General features: G+C 46.8%; 1 protein-coding gene across 4 annotated transcripts in view; it reads left to right on the forward strand.

Annotated features, from left to right (window-relative positions):
- The window catches only part of LDB3 (LIM domain binding 3), a 501,927-nt gene that overhangs the window by 425,052 nt on the left and 52,391 nt on the right, over positions 1-24,484 (forward strand). For all 4 annotated transcript variants that reach the window (XM_069610771.1, XM_069610772.1, XM_069610773.1 and 1 more), the window contains 2 exons: positions 8,447-8,756; positions 20,243-20,423. In XM_069610771.1, coding sequence (XP_069466872.1) covers positions 8,447-8,756; positions 20,243-20,423 — 491 coding nt within the window. The remainder of the gene's footprint in view (positions 1-8,446; positions 8,757-20,242; positions 20,424-24,484) is intronic.

Consider the following 24,484-nt stretch of genomic DNA (forward strand, 5'->3'; position numbering starts at 1 on the left):
GAACTACTTTTGTGGAAGCAGATGCTCAGCTTCTTCTGATGGAATGCCCAGCAGATGATCTTCACGATACTGGCTTGTTGGGACTCGGCACAGGCTTCAGTTCAGCATCGGCTGTCACACAGTAGGATTCCTTCTGTTCTTGATCCCTGAGGATGCCCATGAAGTTTCAGCCGAAACCGCACTTCGGGACGCGATGCACAGCAGATTGGTCCCGGTACCAGGGTATTGGAGAACTGCAGCCCAGGACGGTCACAGCTCTCCTAGGGATAGCTCAAACTGCAGGTTGTTTTACGACTACTTGATCGCACCTGCTCATGGTAGGAAGTCATCCGTATCTTCCCTACCGCTCAGAAGAGGAGGCTGTAGCAATTACTCAGTCGATGCTGGTGGTTGGTGTAAGTGGCTTCAGGCATCCTTCTCCTTCTTCTTATTTGGATTCTTGATTCCAGAGGCCAACTCTCTCTTAATGCACCAGGACCCTCACCTTTATGCATGAAAAAACACTGGAACATCCAATCACCATGCATGCAAATCTGGGGGCTGGCTTGTCATAAAGGACATCCAGCCTCTCAGTTTGAACTGGATCCAGGCAGACACACTGCAAGACAAATACCAGGGGATTTTCAGTCACCACGCCCACTTCCTGTCCTTTCAGGCACTCAGAGAGCCCTGGCGGACTTTCACACCAAAGTCCAGCAAAGACAAAAGAACTATCAAGACCTCCCCCACCCAGCCAGGTAGAGGAAGCCTCAAGAAAGGACAAGTCATCAAGAGTTGTCAAAAAAGAAAACGGGCACTATTTTCCAATTGGCTACTTGTGGCTCCCTCACCACACTCGATCGCTCCCACATAATCATGTAAAACATTTACACCCCTCCACATGTCACCAGCTGACACTCAAAGTGTTTGTAGTTCCATTTTTGACTAGCACAGTGACAGGCTTTCGTCTGCCCAGAGCTCGTACAGCAAATTCTTAAATGTTTAAAGAACCAGGATCAGACATGAAAAAGGGGAAAAAGCTAAACAAGGAAGTTGCACTTTCAGCTTTTCAAGGATTCGGGCAATACCACTGCTTCAGTCACTGGAAGCCCCGACCCGATTACTGGCTGTTTGTCAATAGATTGTTTGCATTTTGTTGCGACTCTAATGCATCGGGGCTTTTCATTTTAAGGAAAATGACACTCCATTCAGTGGCAGAGATAGAGAAGGGCCGTAGAGCCAGGTAACTCCCCTCCCCTCATGCTCCGTTTAGATCCCAATGCAGCCCCCGCCCCACCACCTGCAAAGTAGTGCAAGGTTATTAACCAATGCCCTATGAGGCAACTTGCACCCCTGTGGCGCTAAAACCTGTCTTGATCAACATTGCTTGATATCTCTTGTCACGTCATTGGGTACAGCGGTATTGGACGGGCTTTCTGTCTCGTGAAGGGACACTACCTGATGGGTATGCAGTAATAAAATCGCAGCAAAAAAGTCGTCTGCACAAAAAATCATGGAAAAAATGCTGTGATGTGACCAGGTAAAGGTGCACCCTTTAAGGGGAGCAGGGATGCGGGGGTTGTGGGGGTGACCCCGCATGCATTACATGGATTGCGGCTGCAAAACCACAGCCTTTTTGCCGCAATTCTTTGTGTAAACTGCAATTTTTGCCACAATTTTAAAACATTGAACCACCTGATGTAGGGGACAGTGCATGACCGGGGTGGGATAAAGCAAGGGACGAGAGGGGACAGAATCGAGATTGTTCATTTGGTTACTGCATCTGATTGGGCGCTGTGAGGGGACCTATTCTGATGGGGTGAATGTACCTGATGGGACTGATTGTGGGACTGATTGTGCCCAATAGAAGAGGATGGATGAGGACTATATATATAATGCAACCATAATTTGCTTCATGCCTGATGGGGATTACTGACTGGGAGGGGCTGTAAATTACTCTGCAGGGTGACTGTGATGTGGGATTGTGCCCCATGTGTGGCCATGGTGCCTGATTGGTTGGTTACCTCTGATGAAGTGAACATTCTAAATTGCTTCCAATTAGCACTGACCAATCTAAGCACTTGACGCAGGGTGTTGATCGCCGACTCAATCCTGTGAAACCAACAATTTGGGCCCAGACCATGAAAATGTTCAGTGCTCATGTTCGGAAACCATTGGCCGTGCCCACCAGAAAGCTTTCGTACCCCTTCACTACCACCACAAACAAATTTGTGGGATGAGATATGGCTTTTGCAGATCATTATTTGAAAATGCGTTGTGCTTCTGTGGGGTCAGTGTACAAAGAGAGGGATCTAAGGCTCAGAGTGTGCAACAAAAACTGATTTTGGGGATCAGAACTTAATATCCTTTGTAGTCCTTCCTTTTCGGGTTAGTGACACTACATCCTGCACTCCACTGATTGAAGATCGGGTGGTGAGGAACAGTATAGCGCCCCTGTGAGTTCCTATCAATCTGTACATCTCCCGATAGGGCAGGAGAGGGCTTGAGGGAAACCCCTTTGACCCCTCTCACAATAATATAGTGGCATTGTTGGGAAGCTGGTAGGTTACATGTCCCTCTCATGCCCCAACATGGAACTGATGGGGATTGCATGACCATACTGGCGAGTTGCGTACAATGCCTCAATGCACTTCCACCTGTCAGACAATGGCACTTCAAATGTTTTCATCATGATTTAATGGATCGCCCTATGAATTACAATGATCCCCACCATCCATGATGGCTCATGCCACTGAGTATTATATGATATGATATGATATGGCATTTATATCGTGCCTATACACAAGTGTTTCAAGGTTTAGTGTTAAGTTAACGGGAGACACTGGAAGTAGATTGGCTTGAAAGCTCGAAAATTATTTGGATTTCAGGCTGATATCGGCTGATGCATACTATAAACTCTTGGTGTAAATGTATATTTAATTTTATAAACACATTTGCTTTATACAAGTCTGTATCCGCCTGGAGCCTGTCCTAGGAGGTGGATGTGATAAAGGTCCTGTAGCAATGCCTTAGTCTGGTTGCCAGAAGACCATAAGAGCAGGCGGTCTAGTTTACAAATGGATGAAATGTTAAACTGAGTGTAATAGTTAATCGGTGCTACGGGTGCAGTGATGTAACCGGCAGACTGTGGCTTAAACATGTAATAACCGATATATAGAATGAAGAGATCCAAGGTCTGATCACTGAGAGGGCTGCAATCTCAGTTAATACATTGAGCTTCTCTCCCCAGAGCATGGTCACTATCTACGTAAGTATTTGGAATTTCAGAGGAGTAAATATCAACAATGGGGAAATATTCCACAGGTATTCCCAAGCATCATTTAATAGACCACAAGAGAGACAGAAGCCCATCTTGAATGTTTATGTTGCGTATAGCATGCAGCGTCCTCCACATACACGTATACCGACGGATTGGGGGCCATAGGTGGATGATCGGATGCCGTATACAGACGAAACGAGTGACGTATATGGATGAAACGTATAACATAGGTGGATGGAAAGAATGAAATATGAAGATGCTACTGATGAAATATATGGATGGAGTGCATAAAACAACTTGGAATACACTAAACGGTTCGGGCAAATAGAGCGCATTTGACTGCGTGTGGCGGACAGGAGTGCGTGTGGTGGAAAGGACTGCATGCTTGGGACTGACAGGAGTGCATGCTTGGGGCTGACAAGAGTGCATGCATGGGACAGACAGGAGTGCATGCATGGAGCAGACAAGAGTGCATGCGTGGGGCAGGCTGGAGTGCGTGGGGCTGACTGGAGTACATGGGGCCGACTGGAGCGCACAGGGCGGACTGGAGCACACGGGGCAGACTCGAGTGCATGAGCACGTCGAGCGGGCCAGAGGGTGTGGACCCAACTGGGGTGCACGAAAGGGATAGGAGTGCATGGAACCAACTGGAGCGCATAGAAATGCGTGACGTATATAGTATGGTCTGGAATGCAGAGAACGTTCAAAAGGGCTTATATCACATCATAACACACCACCACACTTACTCTCTCCTTACACCACCACTCAACTAGAACACAGAGATACTTTGACACCATTCGGTATAACTATTCTCATACCAACATTCTGCCTCATACTCCCCATCACTCTAATTAAACACTGCTGGTTACCCACCCCCCAGCCAGGCGTTCTCTTCAGGCCTAAGGCAGCCACAATCGATCTGGATAAATCCTGCCAGAACGAACACATACTCCTGACCTCTCAACCACCACACCTACCGCTAAGAAGCAGCTATTACACAAATACCGCACCAGCTGCACACATATCCGGTGCTCACACGCACCTTCATTCTCTCTACTCTCTCTATTGACCTGAACTTCGGTTCCCAAGGGCGTTCAACCTACCAGCGCCTTCAGACCATACCAATGTAAATGCAAAGTAACATAACATAACATACCTTTTCCACCCCAATTGCTATCATCATGGACCTGCATTTATGGGGTTGAAAGGGAAGGTATGTGGAATCATACACACCATGGATGGACACCTACTCTACTTTCCCTCCTATCTGTCATGCAAGGTGTCTCGCTGGCGCTTCGTACCTGCTCGCTGTTGTGGTTGCTGAGATGATGAAGCCAGACTTCCGCAGAAGTAGGTCCAGTAGTACGCGTAGTGCGGAAAACCAACCCAACGCTTCCCAAATAAATAGGGAAGACCTGAATCAGCTTCCCTGGTTCTTTGTGAGGTAGTGACAGTGCAGGGCACTGGCAGGGAAGGCCACTCAGGATTATGGACGTCCAATGAAGTGATCCTGAAGGGCAGTGTGCTGGCAGCAGTAGATGGAGCGCAAAGGCTTTTAGAAGGGAGACTCCGTGGTCAGAAGGCAGTGATGACACTAGGCACATCAGGCAACCCCAGAAAACAGGGAACAAAGTATGAGAAAGGCAGGGTAACAAGGAGGTAAGTAAGGACTAGAAGCTCTGGGAGAAGCCGTCCCACCCAGGAAGCAAGGAAGGGGACCAGAAGAGAGTAAGCAGCAGAGAAGGAATCAGGAACCAGGCTTCGGCAAGCAAGTACTGGGGGTGAGAACACGGTCAGGGACAGAACCGAGTTGAGACGCAATGGCCTGCATCTCAATTCAGCCAAGTCGAGCACAGGATGAAAGAGAGGACTTGTTACCACAGCAATCTGTAGAGCCCTATGCAAGGTGCATGTGCGGAGCGGTGAACTCGGTCACCCACGCATGCGCAGCTCATTTTCAATGGCTGTGCCCACAGTGACCAGTACCCAGAATGCACAGAACCGAAGCCATCGACAGCACGGGTAGATCACCAAGAGGGCGTCCGGACGCCTGTTCTGTGAGAACAGGTAAGTGGCATGACACTAACTAGGGATCAGTGAAATGACCCTTGACAAAGCAAATTTGGTGACATTCGGGAGAAGACATGGTTAATGGGCTTGCCCAATACACGGAGGTAAAGGAGATAAGGTCACTGATGGAGGGATCAAGAAGGAGGCCAGAGGAGTGCATAGTGATGCCGTTGAAGAGCCACACACACTGCCAATGACAATGACCACCAAGAGTGCAGATAGTTCCAGCAGCACCCACTTAAACTAGTCCAGCAAATACAGAGCATCCAAACGACCTGCAAACAGGCAGGCTGGAAGGTGGAAGGAGAACTTTCCAAAGATCGTCCACTGATGGCACCGACTGTGCCACACAATGGTCATAGAACCATGCACACTCCACACAGTCCTTGCGGCCCTCTGCCACTAACCCACACATAACAGGGGCTACCGTACAATGCAGCTCAGGCCAGTATTTGAGGATGCCGGGGGAAAAAGCAGGTGAGCAGCAGAGGTAAATTTAACAGTCGCCAGCCAGACAAATGACGAGCAGGCCCCTGTGCTAGCCGTCGCCCCTTCCACACAGCACAGGGCCCTTTCTTCTGTGACGGGCCTGCTTTGGAGCAGCGAGTTTTCTGCTCGCTTTCCCCGCGACTGCTGCCAGGGAGGACAGGTGTCATCGCCTTGTAGCTCAGTGTGTATCTTAACACTGTCAGCCCTGGGGAACGTGGCAGGCTTTTATGTGACAGCTTTCACAGTATAAACAAAGCCAAACAAGGTTGGTGCGCAATGAAGAGGGGATTGGTCAGTGATGATGAAAAAAATATGCAGTTCTTGTGGCATGTTTTGCATGTTAGTCGTCACTGCGTTAGGGATTTGTTATATACAACCAGCGCTTTGGCGTAAGGCACTTTATAAATAAAAAAATACAAATACAAAAAATAAATCTGAGTATAGCCTTCAAAATACATGCTGCAATGCAAAGGTTTTCAAATATTACGACAATCCACATAAGCGCGTAGTTCTGTCTTGCTTTTTTTTTTTCTTTCCCTTTATTTAGGAAGTTTACGGAGCAAAGCCCTATCCTAGAAGGCGCCATATGGCTTGATTTACAAAAGCACTTTTCAATGGAAAAATACCATTGGAAACGTTTTGTAAATCGGACACATAGGGGTGTGGTATGGTTGGGGAGTGTGACAGCATTCTATCATCTTTCGAAAAAGATTTTTTTTTATAAACTAATAGATACAGCATCTGGTCCTGCGGCGATCACAGGCAGCTCATCACACTGTTGTCACAAACATCAATGATCTTCTTGTTTGTTTTTTAACACCGTCCACATTGATCTGTTTTGCATCTAAAGTACACACAGATACAAAATATTGTAAAGGGCTCTGTCATTTTTATAGTAGTACGCCCTTAAACTGATCTGAGCTTATCCGTCTCCAACCCGTGCAGCAAAAGCTTAACACTATGCATTTCTGCCGTTTTGCAATGCATGGCTGCAGTAACGCCCGCACAAACAGAATGACATCACTTTTCTGCTACAAGGACGCGTATGTTCTCTAGGTTTACTATATTTAGCGTTGATAGCAAAGCCTGCTGAGGAGGCCCAGCTGTTTCCAGTTAGTCAGACCTCTAGGTAACTGTAATAAAGACAACCTAATAAAAATAGCATTTGTCCCTAAAGTTTGCCATTGTGCACTTGTAACCACAATTAACTCCGCCCCCCCAAAGCTTGACCTCCATGACTCGCCCACCTAGGGCCCTCTGTCAGGAGCTGCCCTCAGGGTCCTTTGCCTTAAATCTGCCACTGGTGCGCAGAGTCAGTGGGTGGTGATGGCAAGTGACTTACTGTGCTAAAGGACAAGCACCCAGTAGGGGGAAAAGCACACCGCGGAGGCCACCATCTCAGGCACAGTCGTTGCCAGCTGTGGCTGCTCCACAGCGACTTCAGAGCTCAGGAATGCAGCCCTGCTCACCTCAGGCCTGTATAAACCCTGGGGAAGCAGAGACTATTCTGTAATACCCTGGGGGGACCTCTCAGCAGTGCAATAGGACGTCCATATTCCAATACTGTGACGCCTAAGGAGGAGCATGCAGCATTTTATGAAACAATGAATTTGATAGCGGCTTCCTGTAGGACCCATGCACAAGAAGTCTCTATTCAAAGCATCCATAAGAGGCCACATTCCCTATAGGTGGTGGCCAGGATTAATGGATTCATCCATTAGTGAATGGAAACTTGGGCACCTCCCAAAAAAAGTGGTCTTTTTTGTTTTGTTTGAGCTTTGCCTGAGAAAAAAGGGTGTTTGGTATCTTTAATCTACAAAATAAATTCTTGCTTGCGTTCGTGTTTATATACAAAATGGCTGCCTACTTGTGACGTTACAGAACGAAAGGGGTTTAGAGAGCTGTTGTAGCTCATGCTTCCTGCATCCTGAACTCTGTGCGATGTGTGATCATTCCTATTCCTTATCCTTGTTCCATCTTCCTCATTCCTTAGTCATCACCCTACTACCCCACCACTTCCAAACACCTTAAAGCAAGATTTCAATGGAAGCGGTGTAGATTCTGAAACCCGAAGGTCCGGTTTCTAATCCCAGCTTCCTTTGTTTGACCACATTGTGTGATCTGATGCAAATCCCTTTGTAGCCATGTTTGTCAAACTGTAAACCCCTTAGCGGGGTCAGAGTGCAAGGAATAAGGAAGATGCACGTGGAAGGAGGACACGTGGTAATGTACATTGTGAGATGAGAGAGGTGGAGCCAGTACAGAGGAGAGAGCTTGAAGAGTGAAGGCTGATGAGTGAGGAGGAGAATTGAGGAGTAAAAATGAGAAGTGAGGAATAAAGAGGAGTGAGGAGAAGATATGAGGATATCCTAAAATTGATGCTATTAAAGGGGTCGAATCATCTGTGTCCTGCAGTGAGTACTGAGATTTTTGTATTTGTTTTATTTCATGGGATGAAAATAAATCCGGAAGAGGGTGGAGTGTTTAAAGTTTTATCATTTAAAAAGCAATGTATTTTCTTATGCTCACTTTTAGGATTCTTAGCACATTTTCAATTTGATATTGAAAAGTATTAGCTCAATTACTGTACTTTAAAGTTTCCATTCTTGCCTTCAATGTTTAAAACAGCTGTGGCCCCAGCTCCTGCAGCTCCTGCCGCTGCTCCAGTCATCCAGGAGCCCTCCAGCCGACCTCCCTGGATCACTGACGATTCCTTCTCTCAGAAGTTCTCACCCAACAAGACCACCACCTCACTGACCAAGCAGATCCTGCCCAAGGCTGCTCCACCACCCCCTCCTGTCATCAACACCCCTGTGTACTCTCCACATGCTACTACTCACGGTGGTGCCCCACCACCCAGGGGCCTCATCCAGAGAGCTGAACGCTGCCCTGCCAGCAGCAGGACACCCCTCTGCGGGCACTGCAACAGCATCATTCGGTAAGTACTATGTAGTTTTGTCTGGGCTCATATTGTCATCTAGGCCAATTATGTTGAACTAGGTCTTCATAGCCGATAAAATTGACAATACGATTTCTGAGTACTCTAGAGAACATATTGCCCCTCATTGGAAAATACTTTGAGTCAGTGTATTTGTCTGTTTCTTGTGACTGGTGTTATGTTATGTTATTAGACTCGTAACGCGCCAAAGCCTGAGGGCATCCAGGCGCCGAGAGGCAGAGGGAGGGCGAGAAGCTCAGCACAATTAATTCTAGTAAAACAGCATCGTCTTCAGCTGTTTACGAAAGGCAAGATGGTCTTCTGCTTTCGTAGCTTTGGGGGAAGAGCATTCCATGGTCTGGCCCCCTGGATGTGGAAAACGCAACCTAAACCAAGGGATTGTTTTATCAGGGTAATTCCAATAGGAAGCCCTTGGTAGATCTTAAATGTTTCCTAGGTCGGCAAATGCTGATCCTTTCCTTCAGGTACAGGGGAGCATTACCAAAAATACATTTATGACAGGTCGTTAGCAGTTCAAACTGGATACGAGCTGCCACCGGGAGCCAGTGGAGTTGTTTTCTGGCTGCACTGGTGGGTTCTGAGTGTTTCATCTGATATATGATCTGCAGACCAGCGTTCTGTATCTTGTGTAGCTGTTGGATGTCAGCCTTATTGGCACCTCCCAATAAGGCATTGCAATAGTCTATGCGTGGCAGAATCACCGTCCTCGCAAGCTTGATGCGATTTTCCACTGAGATTAGAGGTGTCACTTGTCTGAGCACCTTCAGACGGTAATTGACATTGGTGGAAATTGCTGTAACATGCACCTCGTAGTCCAGACTTTCCTCCATGTATGTACAGAGTGCCTTAACTTTCTGCACTATTTTAATTTGGTTGCCCTCAATGGTAAAATGGGCATACCTCTGGTCTAAATTAGATTGGGCTTGTTGAGGGCCAAAAAGCATTAATTCGGTCATTGCAGCATTTAAACAGAGCCAATTCGAGGAAATCCATTGTTTTATAACATGATAGGCTGCTGCCAATGTCAGTTGGTCAATATCATGATTCCCAGTGATATTCAACACCAGTTGGAAGTCATCGGCGTAGATGGAGAAGAAGATCCCCAGTGATTCTAATTCAACACATAGGGGGAAGATATAAATGTTGAACAACAGGGAGGAAAGACAAGCCCCCTGAGGGACTCCACATGTCGTGGTCTGTGGCTCAGAAGCACAGTCACGCCAATATACCCGAGACTGGCGGTCTTCCAAAAAGGATCCAAGCCAGGTGATGGCCTTCTTGGAGAGTCCGCCGACAGTGGACATCTGATCAAGCAAGATTTTGTGGTCTAGCAAGTCGAAGGCTGCTGATAGATCTAACAGCATCAGCAGACCCGACTTACTATGTTCCAGTATGGAAAGCATGTACGTTTGCAAGTCCAATAATACAGTCTCGCTGCTGTGAAAACTCCGAAAACCAGATTGCTTCACATGTAGTTTACCGGTATCTAGTATATAGGATTGCAATTGTACAGTAGCTGCCTTGTCGATACGTTTAAGAAAAAAGAGGGTGTTGGTGATGGGCCTTAGATTTGCTGCATCCAGCGGGTCTAATCCTGCTTTTTTCAACAAGGGAGTGACTGCTACATTTTTAATAGACTGAGGGATAATACCGGTATGAAAAGATGAATTAACAAATCGGCAGAGGAAGGGAGCAAACAGGTCCCGATGCTTTAGGATGTATTTGGAGGGAAATAGTTCACCCCAGGCAGTTGGTGGGATGCATGGATTTAAGCAAACACAGCATTTCAGCTGATGAGGGTTCTTTAAAGTCAAAACTGGCAGGTTGGTCCTGTTGACCGGCTACTGCTGGGTTCTGATTGATCAGATCTTTTAAAGTACAAGTGGCTATTTCAGGCTGGTTTGCTTTTGATATAAGATCTGGTGATGAGGGTGCTTGTACTTCTTGCATAATTTTGTTTTGAGCCTTCAGAAGTTTCTCAGCAAAAGCCTTCTGGACTCTGTTGCAATCGTCAGCTGTGGGTTTCATTAGGGGAATACAGACGGTGGGTTTCTCCCATGTTCTAAAGAGCCAAAAGAGTTCTGTAGTCTTATCTCCAGACCTATTTATTTGATCGTCATAAAAGGTTTCGCTGGCCTCAATAATCGTGCTCTTATACTGCTTCTCAATAAGCTTCCATGCCAGCAAATTCTCTTTGCATTTATCTTTGAGCCAGGCTTGTTCCGCCTGTCTTTTACAGGTTTTGAGCTCCGTTAGTGCAGGAGAGAACCATTTATGTTGGGCAGATCTTTGACGGTTTTGTCCTTCATAGGGGCATATTTATCTAACATTTCGAGCATTACATCTTGGCCTTGTAGAACCCCAAGTGCTTTTTACAGACAATAGCCACTCCACCCCCGACGTGGTGCTGATTACACTAGTCCGTTCTCAGTCAATTAAATATGTTAGTCACCCGAGATCTTACGACATGCTCTATCATTAACTTCTAAATTTAGCACCTATTGCAGTTTAATTAAGATTGGGCTTCATTACAAGTTTGGTGGTCTGGAAATAAGGGTGCCAGTAGCAAAGTACCGGCACACTTTGCGGACAGCCAAACTAAGAGTTCCTGTAGTGTTTTCACTGAAGCACCGGCACTGTGCACCGGCACTGTTTGCAAAAGTGCTGGTGCTTTAGTGTCCCCATTCCCGTGGAGTCCTATGGCACTCCACGGGAATGCAGATTTGCTGTTTCCAAAGCCTGCCATAATATCCTGGTGGCACCGGGAAGTCAGACCGCAGAAGCAGTGTTATGGGGTTGCCAGTAACCCGCTACCTACGGGCCATTGTATGTTATTTTCAATAATATACACTCTACTGCTTGTACAATGTGGCATCAGCAAACTAAATTTAAATATAATTCCACCCTCCCTCCACTGTCTGTCCTTGACTTGCATACAAGTACATCATTCACTAAAAACAATGTAGCACTGACATCACAAGCATGAAGACGGGTACAACCAATGTAATGTTGCCAGACAATGACCTCAAAAAACTTAACCAATCTTTGCTCTCGCTATCGAAGACATCAGCCTCAGTAATTGACATTTAAACACTGTGGCATTCCATAACGATGGCCTCTCAATAGTTAGTGAACCGTAATTAATGTTGCCCCCTGTCAAAGATATTACAAATTGTAATTGATATGATATGGCATATATAATGTGTCTGTACACAAGTGATTCTAGGCGCGACAAGACAAGGAGGGAGAAACGTAGGGAGGACAAAACAACGATCTTACTAGGTCCCGTGTCATTCAGGGAAGCAGAGAAGTGCTGGGGGGAAGGGGAGGAGATAAAAGTACTTGAAATGTAACTATATAGGTTTTCGGGCAATAACTGGAAGAATGAAATGGGAAACACTGTAGCCTTCTCGGTTGATTACCTCTCAAGGGTACATGAAATGCTAACAACATCCATCCCTGCCAATGAGTTTGTGTCAGAATGTCATCTGTGAGGGTGGAATAACCTGAGTTGTTTATTTGTGTTAATAAAATCATACGGGAAGATCTGTCTCTGAATGGGTGGTCTAATATGGGGTGCTAAAGACCCCTCTTTCATATTGCTCCATGCCAAAAAGCATAGTGCAAGCATGGAACTCTGCTGGGCAGGTCTACTGGCAACTCCCAGCCTCTGCGTGTAGTTTGGCAACATGGCAGTCTAAAGGGACAAGTGCATTTATGCCAACAGACTATTGGAGCCCAGCTAAACTCTCAAGGGATAGATAAACCCATTGCCTACGTTAGAAGCTGGATCATGAGAAGAGAAATTAACTGCACCACGGTTTAAAATAATGAGAAAGCTTTGGCATCGGCCCATCTCTCCACAGAGATCCCACATGGACATACCACCAAAGCCTGGATCACAACAGTCAAATGCAGATGCCCTGAGTAGGTATGTTCACTTTGAGGATGAGCAAGAGCCTTAGAAGGGTGGTGCTTAACCATTTTTGTCTGGGAGCGTGTGACAGAATGCCATGTCTGAAGGCAGAATAGCCTGAGCTTTTGGGATTTGTATTAATAGAATGAATATGTGTAGATCTGTCTCTAAAAGGGAGGTCTGCTAATCTCACCCGCTTTCATAATTCTCCATGCTGAAAAGCATAGCACAAGCATGCAACTAGGGTGGGCCTGTCCACTGAAACCTCTCAGATGCTGCCATCTAGTTTGGCATCATGGCAGCACAAAGTGGCATGTGCATTCCTGCCCACAGAGTGATGGAACCCAAAATTTCAGAAGCCAAAATCTGCCTTTTACCGTGTTCAAACCTGATCCTAAATTAAATCATATAATTGTGTGCTCCCAGAACCTGGTGGCAGATGATAAATCTAAATATAAGCCATGGCTGGTTATGACATGGTGGTCTATGGGACTCCATAATTATACTGGCCAAAACACATTGAGTTTGAGTTTAAAATTTGTAATGCGCATATCCATAAAGGAGCCGGGCAGCGAGTTCCAAATACGAGGGCCACTAATGGAGATGCATCTGTGTCTGCAATGGACAAACCTAGAAAAAGCATGTTTAGAAGGTTTTGGCCAATTATGGCATTTATTGAGCGTGGACCTGGCTTTGAAGCGTGGACCTGGCTTTGAAAAGCAATGGAGAGCTCTGCATAGGAATACAACAATACAGATACACAATGGAGCACTTTACGGAGGTATACAACAGTACAGATGCATAACAGAGCACTTTTCAGAGGTAACAACAGAACATATATACAGCGGGGGTAGATACTAGACTAAATAGACTAGAATAGACTAAATAGAGTGGCCAGCGACATTGCAGAAGCAGAACCGACCATACTTACGTATGGGTTTCCCCAAGGTGCTTGCGTGTCGCCTTGCTTCTATAATATATTTATGATTCCCTTTTTTCAGATGTTCGAGAAAGAGGGGATCATATTTGCGAACTATGCGGGTGATACCCAATGTGTCATCCCCATATCAGGTTCCCATGCAGAAGATGAAGCAACGATTAACGAAATATATAAGAAAATTCAGGATTGGATGGTATTGAATGGCTTAGCTCTAAATAGCTCAAAAACTGAGCTTTTAATTACTGGCTCAGAGACCAAGCTAGACAAATTAGGTCCTAACTATAAATCATTCATTATTGATGACTGTTACATTGAGGTTATGAGCAAGGTGAAAACCTTGGGTATTTACTTGGACAAAAACCTTAACATGAATGCCCAAGTGAACAACTTGGTCTCCTCTGCCTCATATTTTCTCAAATTGTTTCGTTGTTTGAGACCCTTCATATCAGAATCCAATGCGGAAACATTGGCAAGGGCCATAATCGGCTCTAAGATTGACTATTGCTGCAGCCTACTCATAGGGTTGCCGGTTTCTGACATCCACCGGTTCAAGTTATTCAGAATGGAGCAGTCAGGGTTGTGAAAGGCTTATCAAAAAGAGACCATGTGTCGGAGGCCCGGCGTAGCCTCCATTGGTTACCGGTAAAAGCGAGGATTATGTTTAGATTGCTTCTTATCATCCAGAAATGCATACATGGAGTTATGGTACTTTATCTAAAAGAACTAGTGTTAGTAAAAAGTAACATCCGCTCCCTGCGTTCCGATTAAACAAACACTCTGGCCATGCCACATGTGAAAACCAAAAAATCCAGAGACGCAGCTTTCATCTCAGCAGCCCCTCTCAATTGGAACTCATTGTCTGTTACATTGAGGACTATTACCTCCGTAGAAATCTTTAAAAAAGAGCTGAAAACTGCTCTCTTTGCGTAGGTTGGATTCTCATCTGGGTTTTCTCTATGCATACGAACCCTCTGCTTCTAGTTGGGTTTTACCCGCCTGTCCGTTTGTGTATTGTGAATGTTTCGTTTCGAAGCGCCCTTAAGCCCTAGGGTACCCGGTGCGCTATATAAATGTTAAACATAAACATAAACATACACTGGGGCACAGAGGATGGGTCCAGGTGTACAGGGTGGTGGGAAGGAGAGAGCCGGACGGGGCGTATAACAAGTCAGGTGGCGCGGGAGTGACATTATAGCCTAGGTGTTGAGTAGGAGAGACTCCTTGAAGAGGTGGGTCTTGAGTTAATCTCTGAATTGTAGGAGTTTGGGATGCTGACAGGGAAGGTTCCATAGTCTTGGGGCATAGGCAGAGAAGGCTTGTTTTCTGGTCCTTTCCTTCTTGTGGTGGCAGATTTCAAGTCTGCACATGTCCTGGCTTCTGGTGGTGCGCTGTCCACTGGAAATGCTGAGTTTCTTCGCGAGGTAGCTGGGTGTCTTTAGGGCGACTGCCTTAAAGATGATGCAGCAAGACTTGAAGGTGAAGGTCGACGAGGGCCCGGTTGATGTGGTTGTATCTACATAGATCCTTGATGAGTCGTGTAGCCACATTTAGGACACTTCTCGGGGAACAAAGGAGGGCGAATGGAGGCCTTCGAGGAGGGCATTGCCCCCATCCAGGTGGGATAGGACCAGTGCTTGAATGGTGGATATAAAGCTGTACTGAGGAGGGAAGGGCTTGACTTTCCACAGGAGGGAGAGCTGATACCAAGCAGTCAGTTTTCATAGCTATGTGTGTCTTGTAGGAGAGGCGTTTGTCAATGTGGAACCCGAGGGACTTGGCGCAGGAAGTGAGGTCAGGTGTGAAGCCATCAGGATTCATGGTTGATAGCCAGGTCTGTATGTCTTGGTGTTCGGTGTTGTTGGTGAGGAGCAGGAATTTGGTCTTGGAGGGGTTGAGCTTCAAGTATGCACTGGAAATTCAAGACTCTATCAGCGAGAAGCAGGTTTTTCAGCCTGTGGACGTCCTTGAGGGAGTCAATCTTGGGTATAGCTGTGTGTCATTGGCGTATTGGTGGATGAGGATGTTATGTGTGGCTAGGAGGGCTCCCAGCAGCTCCATGTATAGATTGAAGATCACTGAACAGAGGATGGAACCCTGCGGGACTCCACAGGTGACGGATATCATTGGCAATCTATAGGAGTCCATCCGAACAAACAGCTGGTGGTTGGAGAGGTAGAACTTGAACCAGCATAGAACTAGGTCGCTGATCGCGATGCACTGATGTAGGGTGTCTGTGAAGGCTTGGTGGTCTGCTGTGTCAAAAGCGGAGGTCGAGTAGAACCAGGAGGTAGGGGTGGCCAGTGTCAAGGATGTTGAGGGCATCGTTGACCACCTCTATGGTGGCCGTCTCTGTGCTGCATTTGCGTCTGATCCCGGATTAGTAGGTTTGGAGGAGATTGTTGGTGTTGATGTGTTGCTGCAGTTGCAGCGCAACTGCTTTCTCGATGATCTTACCTAGGAAGGGAATATGGGTGATGGTGCGATAGTTACCTAGGTTGTCGGGATCCAGAGTGGGTTTCTTTAGTAGAGGGAGGATTTGTCCTGACTTTTGGGTTGATGGGAAGATGCCTTGTGTTAGGGAGCTGTTGATGATCTCCAGGTAGGGAAAGAGAGCTTCTGCACGAAGGGTCTTGAGGAGGGATGCTGGTAGGATGTTGTCTGTGGCTCAGAGGGTGGCCAGGGTTTCTACCATGTCCTCTGTAGAGAGTGTCTTGAATGTTGTCCAGGGTGTGGAGATTTCATGAGGAGGGGCTTGAGGTGGGTCTGTGGATGCAGAGGTGTCTATGTGCCGGTGAATCTTGCTTATTTTGTCGATGAAGAAGGTGTTGATGGCAGTGGAATCTTTGATGAAGTGTGGTATGGCAGGGCCATATAATGGATTGATGCATTGCTTCACCACTTTGAAGAGACATTTTGTTGTCAGCTTCTGCTATGGTGTTCTGATAGTAGGAGGCATTGTCTGTGTTGATCAGTTGTCGGTGGGTTGCTCGGATTTCCTTGAGGAGCGCCAGGTCGAATGCAGTCCCGGAGCAGCGCCAGGTTTTCTCTAGTTTCCTGAAGACTCTTTTGCTGAGGTTGAGGTCTTGCGTGTACCAGGGTGCTGACGATTTTGGTTTGCAGGTGCATTGTTTCAGAGGCACGTGTCAGTCGATGGAGGCTGAGAGGGTGCCATTGAGTAGGTGGCCAGACCAGTCAAGCAGAGAGCTGTAGTGGAGGGAAGGCAGTGCAGTGATGATTAGGTTGAGGATTTTACCTTTCTCGGGTGTTGGGTATTTCATGTGCTGTGTGAGGCTGATGGTGTTGAGAATGCTGAGGAGAGCTTCTTTTATCGGTTTGGTGGCCTTCTTGCCTGAGTGGCTGAAATCGCCTAGGAAGGTGTTGTTGGCCTGCGTGAGGGACATGGTGCTGACCAGGTCAGTGAAATCACCAAAGAAGGCAGTGTTGGATTTGGGTGGTCTGTAGATGCGATGGAAGGTGATTGTGTGCATCAGGGAGAGCGGGAAGTGGCAGGAGATGACTTCGAAGGAGCCAATGTTGTTGAAGTCAAGTCTGGCACAGGGCCACGCAGCCTTCGGGATGACGGTGAGGCCTCTTCCTATCTTGTTCGGCCGGTCTCTGTGTTGGATGTGGGTGGAGGTGGGTGTCAGCCAGGTCTTGTTGATGAAGATGGCATCACATCCAGGTCATGTGTAGTGATGATGTCGGCGATGTCTGCTGCATGGGTGATAGCTGAGCGGACGCTGGTGAGCATCAACTTCCAAGTTGTGGACGGTGAGGGGTGCTGATGGGCTTGAGGCTGATGTGGGTGAGGTTGCTGCATTGCAGTCTCAATGCCTAGAGGAGGGGCAATGTCGTTGATGTTGGCATTGCCTGGTGATGGTGGGGCTGGCCTGTGGGGATGGAGGGAGAAAACACATGTCGGCACGTAATTACCTATGTCCGAGCAATGGTTCGGACCCTGGGTCCTGCCAGGTCCAAACAGGAATCGTCCTTTTCTTCTGCTGCCCTTCACTTAGGATGCCTAGGCGAAAGATGCCCTTGATCCAAGAGTTAAGAGCAGAAAGGCAGAGGCAAAGCTAAGAAGGTGGGTGTGACCTAGATCCACCTGAACTTGCTAACCCACTGTAATGGAATAGAGGCTGGAGGGTTGCTTAAGTAGGGTAAAAGTGTGGGAAAACATGAAGGTACCAACAGTTTAGCAGTGATTGACAGGTGGGTGTGGCTTAGACCACGTGGCCTAGAACCACTTGCACCTGCTCACCAACTGCATACCATGGATGCATTTGAAGAGCAGACAAAGGATCTTAGATAAGATCCTCTGGTGAACAGGTAGTCATTCTAATGTCCTATTGAAAATGGGAAACATAGGCAGACCTGAGGAGCATAAAAAGGAGCCTCACTGCGGTGTTCTGGGTGACCTGAAGGCATTGGCGCTGTCCAGATGGAATGCCCAGAAAAAGGGTTCTGCAGTAGTCCAATCTGGAATTGACCAGGGTCCCTAATACTGTGAATGATCTGATTTTGAAAGGAGGAGCAAGACTGGTTTCAGAAATTTAAGATGTATTGTACGGCATTTTATTGTGAACCAGTTTCTAGTGACCCCTCTTGTCAAGGTCTCCTGTGTATTTACTCTCTGGAGTTTCACCCAAAATAAACCATTTGGGCTCTACCTCCGCAAATGTTTTTGTCTTCCCTGGGAAAGAGTTGTCCCGTCGCAGGAAGAATGGAACTGCCCCACGGGGCAGAGACAAGTCCAGTACTTGAAAACACAGGCTCTGTTGGGCCAAATGAAAAACCCCAGGGTGGTCATTATCAGAGACTTTTTGATGTATGCAGCCAGGAGAAGAGGTTGGGTTTGGAGTAACCAGGAGAGAAGCATCAGTCCACAGAAAGATCCAAACATCTTGGATTTTTAAAGGTTTTCCCAAACTTCCTATACCCTCCTCCCCATTCTCTGCAGACAAAGTACTCTGGCTATAACAACACCAGGCAGGAGATTCTGAAACAGGATGCTAGGCTTGGACCCTTTGAAGAAGACTAGAGGGGAGCCAGTCATCTGTAGAAGAATGCCTATTTAAGGTGGTAAAACCGTCCCCCCTTTTGAATCATCTGTATACATCTGACAAAGAGTAAATACATATGGAACCTTTTTGGGTGCACAATCCGCTTCAATGTCACCTTCCAAAGAGTCAGACCTCCAAGAAAAGGGCAAGTCTTTTCCCCATCCCAGAAACCCATTTTGGGTGACCTGCTGGCTGAATATGGGCTGCTGCAGCCAAGACCACTGGCACTCGGTACCTGCTCACTGAGGGGGACAGATCCCTACAAGTGTTCTCCAAAAATAATCTTGACTGGGAAGTGCATAACAAAGGACTTATCTTGCCCTTGGAGACTTAGATGGGGTCCCACATCCCCCAGACATCAAGATACAGTTCTGGACCCTGTTGTGCATTTCAGCCAATCATATGGCTCAGAAAGCGTTCCATAACCAATGTTATTGAGTTGCAACCCAAGGTACTTCATGCACCTTCTAGCTTTCCCTCTCACCTACCTGTTCTTTGCTCCCCTGGTGGCACTATCACAGCTCCTCTCCTCCACATATCCTTGCTGCCTAATCACTCCACTTAGTTGTCTTCATGGACATAGAAAGGGGGCCTATTTTGTGGAGGAGCCCTGGTTCTATTTTCATGGCAGCCATGTTTTCTTTTCTCAATGAATGAAACTCGTTATTGTTCAGAGTGCCTATGCGTTTGAGCATGAACACACTTTCATTCTTTGAGAAAGCAAAAGGACTGGCCATACGGACCGGGTGCTAATCGCCTTATTGGCCCTGTGAGGGAGCTGTACCAACTGTTAAAGGCACCTGAAACTTGGTTAAAGGCCATAGCTTTTAATGGCCTATATATTCTGCTCCAGAAGACTATAGGGCCTATGGTAAGTGAGATATAAAGTAGTCTTTCCTTTCGATGACCTCAAAGGTAAAAAGTGACACAAGCGTCATAAAATGTAAATGAAAGGGCAACATTCGAAGTTACTGTAAAATGTAATGTAGTTGTGGATAGTTTATCAGCAGTCCAAGGGTTAAAACTTCACTTTTAAAGCTTCTTGAGAAAATGATTCCTTCCTGTGGGAGCGGGCGTTAAGTCGGTTAAGTCCAGACGACTGCGTCAAGGGGGCAGATATTGAATCTGAAGCATGATCTTTGATTTCCTCAGACCTGTAAAACTACAATGTTCTTGTGTTGTGATGCCATTGGTGATCGCACGGCATCTTTGCATATGGGAGGAGGGATGTTGCGGTGTAGTGAACTGGTATGGTAGCCAGGATCTCTAGTGCCACCTTGGACAGAGAAAGGAAAAACGTGGGCAAAATCCACAATATTCATTGATATGTTGATTAACTACAATTGATTAAATGCTTCGAAAATACCCCTAGCTTACGAAAAGAATGAAATATAAGTTGACTTTAATTTGTGGGATCACTTCACTGGTGATCTATGGAACCACATTAGCAAAACAACTGCACTGTGTCACACTCAGAATGACCTACAATTGTTCTTAAATGAGGTTGGCATTTTCTGAGTGCATTCTTTCTTGTGTGGCTCTACAGGGGCCCCTTCCTGGTGGCTATGGGCCGCTCCTGGCACCCGGAGGAGTTCAACTGCGCCCACTGCAAGACCTCGCTGGCGGACGTGAGCTTTGTGGAGGAGCAGAACAGCGTCTACTGCGAGCGCTGCTACGAGCAGTACTTTGCCCCAACATGTGCTCGGTGTCACACCAAGATCATGGGGGTGAGTTGAAAAGCGTCCTGCACCGCTTTACCAATTGGCGAGCTCCATGGGAAAATGACTTTGTGATTAAGTTCGACTTCATTTGGTGTTTTTTTGCTAGTCGTTTTTATTTTAATGCCCCATATCTCTGTACACATGATCTTAAACCCACAGCCCCTAGGGTTATGTTCCATTGTTTTGTATTTGTGTTCTTCTGTCATTTATTTCCTAGAATCAAACCGGAATCAATTTGCTTCGCTCGGGCCTACCTAGACTCAGGCTGGGGGCTGTTACCGGCCCCCTACGCCCCTCCTAAGAGAGGGTGATTGCTACATTATTTCCAGGGTTACATAAGGGGGCTGGGCACAGGCGCAGACTACAGGTGTTGAAAGATGGAACTGTGCTCCTACGTCTGTGGCAACAGGGGCAGGAACTATACTTTTCCCCCGTAGAGGTGTTTGCACTTTGCAGCTGCTTGCTGTACTTCCCAAATGAGACTGCACAGCTTTTAAGCCATCTCTGGGAACTGCATTTGTTGTTTATGAAGTGTAATGTTGACCTCTTTAAAGTTGAGTGACAGCGCCCGAAGCAGAAAGCTGGAAGGTAGCACAGCAGGTTAGGTGACTGTTGGTGAGATATTATATGTTGAGCTCAACCTATGAATCTTTCGGGTTATTTCGAGTTTCATCTATAAGACCTACTTTCAAATGCAACTTTTCAACCTGGGAAGGGGTTGAACTCTGTTGTTTGCTCTTATCCATCAGAGTGGGGAGGATTTTCCCCGACGTGGTGAAATCAAAAGTTGGCACCCATGAGGAGCGTATGGAGGGGCATAATATTAAGGAATTAACCTCTCTGTGTGGCCTTGTTTTTTAAACCAAAATATTCACATTCATCATGATACCCAAATCTGAACTTTGTTCTGAAATATGAGGCATCCAGAAGTTAACATTTGGGGGGTGGGGAAGAAACACCATGTTCTGGCACCCCAGAGATATAATAATACAAGTTTCTTGTCACCATATCATGCCACAAACTTGAATATTCACTTTAAAAACTCTCGTGCGTTCTGAAAGTGTAGCTTTGTTTCGATTACATTTCTGCTATTTGACAAAAGAACCTGATCACAATGAAAGGAAAGCAATGAGCTGGAGACATGCCCCCTGTGACATGGATGGATTGGGTAATCCTAGGCAATAACCTTTGCAAAGCCAAGAGCTGCCGGGTAGTGGAGAGGTGACTAAATGAACAGCAGCTTCATAGAATGCTTAGAGGTTCTTCAGCCATTGTTGGGTGGAGGGCAGGGGGCGAATTTGAGGAGAACTCTTTCGATTAGCCATACAGACTAAGCTAGGAAGGAACAAGCATTGGCAGAGCCAATAGGTTGTGGCTGTCAACAAATGTTATCTGGCAGGGAAGCTGACACAAAATAAGGGTACATTTGAATACGTTCCCGGCAAAATACTATACCAGGCAATCATTGTGCGAGACACTGCCCTCCCAAGGAATTGACTGGCATTACAGGCAGGCTTTACCCTCACTTTTTCACAATCAACTCTTTGTCATGTACTACCAGTGATTACTCGTGCCCGCCCACTATCACAATCATACAGCCTTCCCCTCTGCCCCCTTGAAACTTTCCAATCGTTTGTTCACGTCTATCCTATTCCTGCTTCTCTTATCCTGTCACCTGTTCCCTTTTCCATTCGGCCACAGACCAAGGTCTAGTTAACACTAGTGTGAGCACAATACACCACTATCCAGACTAGTGTAATAAGACCACTACAGTAGTGACGGGTGTATTATAAAAACCATTACTAAATCCCATACATACAACAGCTACATCACACAACCAACACCAAGCCCACAACTGCACAATCCAACATCTAACCATTAAAACATCAATACTGTCATTGGACCAGGTGTCCCTTTCACACCCAACCAATCCCTTGTTAACTGCGCACTCATCAACGTTTGTTCCCTGTCCGCACATGCACTAGACATTAATTACCTCATCTCACAACACAACCTTGACGCCCCAGCCGTATCAGATATCTGGCTTCACAAGGCCTGCGTCCCACACTATCCCTAGCCATACCCCAGTGTTACACCATCTACTGTAATGACAGAGCCTCCGCCAGAGGAGGCGGCGTCGCCTTTATAGCCAGAGAATCCCTCCCCATCAGAACCTGCAAGTCCACCCTCGAGGGCCTGTCTGACATCCTCTCATTCACATCCTCACCCACTCACACATGCACTCTCAGAATCCACCTCCTCTATCGCCAACCAGGCTCCCCCCCACTGCTTTGAACAAAACCTACTTGACATTTTACAGGACAACCTGAAGCCTTCCTCTCAAATTATCTTACTAGGAGACCTCAAATTCAGCCTGCTTGGCCGTAACGACCCTCAGGCATCCTCACTATCCGATGCCCTCAACACCCTAAATTTCTGTGAACGCATTACCTCACCCACACATTCTAAAGGACGCATACTAGACTGGATTGCTGACCCTAACTGTAAGGTCATCATTAATGCCGTCACTCCTTGCCCCTGGTCTAACCATAACATCATTTCCTTCTCAATCCCGGAGCCCGCCAAAGTCAATACGACTTCAAACCCTCTACCACCTGCAGTTACACGCAGCTCACGCAAGCTCACTAGAGACCACATGCTTCCCCTGCTTAACACCCCATAGCTCCAGCCCCCATTCACACCTAACCCCAACATACTTGTGGCAACGTACACTTCAATCCTCTCTAATGCAGTGAACATCCTAGCTCCCCTAGCCCCTCATAAACCAAAGACAGTAAGACATGCAAACTCCTGGTTCACAGCAGACCTCATGGAACTCCGAAAAATGAAACGTCATGCCCAGCTCGCTTAGCAGAAGGAACCCTCCCACTCTTTGAAAAATGAGTTCAATACTATATCCAAACAATACAAGGCAGCCACTATCGCAGCCAAATAGAACACCTTTAACTCCAGAACTAACAACGCCGCCTCCAACACCAAAGAAATCTTTACCATATACAGGGAATTAGAATCCCCCAGTTCACCACCCGCCACCATCACCAAAGATGCATCATGGTGCTTGGACATCCAAGCTGCTCTCTTAGGACAAATCGACACCCTACATCAAAAAATACTCCCTCAACAAGCCATTTTTAAGATGACTTAGCAGCTACCAATCCAACTCAATTCCTCCCATCCCAACTCCCTCCTAGACCTTCAGAGACCTTGCTGAAAGTGAAGTCTCAAAGCTAATCCAGAGACTGAAACCCTCCAAATGCGAAGGCAATATATGCCAGGCCTCCCTCATCAAAGACTGTGCTGACGTGCTAGACCCTATCATCACTGCCTTCATTAATGCCTCATTTGCCTACAGTACTGTGCCAGCCAGCCTTAAAGAAGCCTGGGTCCCCCCATCCTCAAAAAAACTCACTAGACCCAACCATTCCATCCCACTACCAGCCAATTACAACAGTGACCTTCCTACTCAAAATTCTAAACCGTGCATCCTATCTGCAGGTTCAGGAAATTCTTGGAGGACAATAAAATCCTAGGGATGCGCCAATCCGGTTTCCACCCAGGACATTGAATGGAATCTGCACTTCCATACCTCAAGAATCAGCTTGATGAGATCAGGGATAAAGGAAATTGCGCCCTACTCCTCCTCCTTGATCTATCCGCAGTGTTCGATCTGGTCATTCATCAAATCCTCTGCCAACACCTCACCACCCATGCCAACCTTTCCCCACTTGCCATTGCCTGCATTGCGTCCTTTCTGGAAGGCAGAGTCATCAGAGTCTTCTCATGCACAGCCAATGCCTCTCCCATCAACTGCAGTGTCCCCTAAGGGTCCTGCATCGCCCCCACCCTCTATAACATCTTCATCAGGCCCGCTTCAACATTTTAGACTCCCTGGGCATAGCCTACACCAACAATGCCGATGACACACAAATCTTGATCCCACTCTCAGGCAATTACACAGAGGATTCCAATGCTCTCAACAACATTGACTCTACTATCCAGGCATGGATGGCAGCGAACCACCTCTGTCTAAACAGCGACAAGACAGA

This window comes from Ambystoma mexicanum, chromosome 8, assembly GCF_040938575.1.
Source record: "Ambystoma mexicanum isolate Mex_15411 chromosome 8, UKY_AmexF1_1, whole genome shotgun sequence".
In the NCBI taxonomy this organism is placed as follows: Eukaryota; Metazoa; Chordata; class Amphibia; order Caudata; family Ambystomatidae; genus Ambystoma; species Ambystoma mexicanum.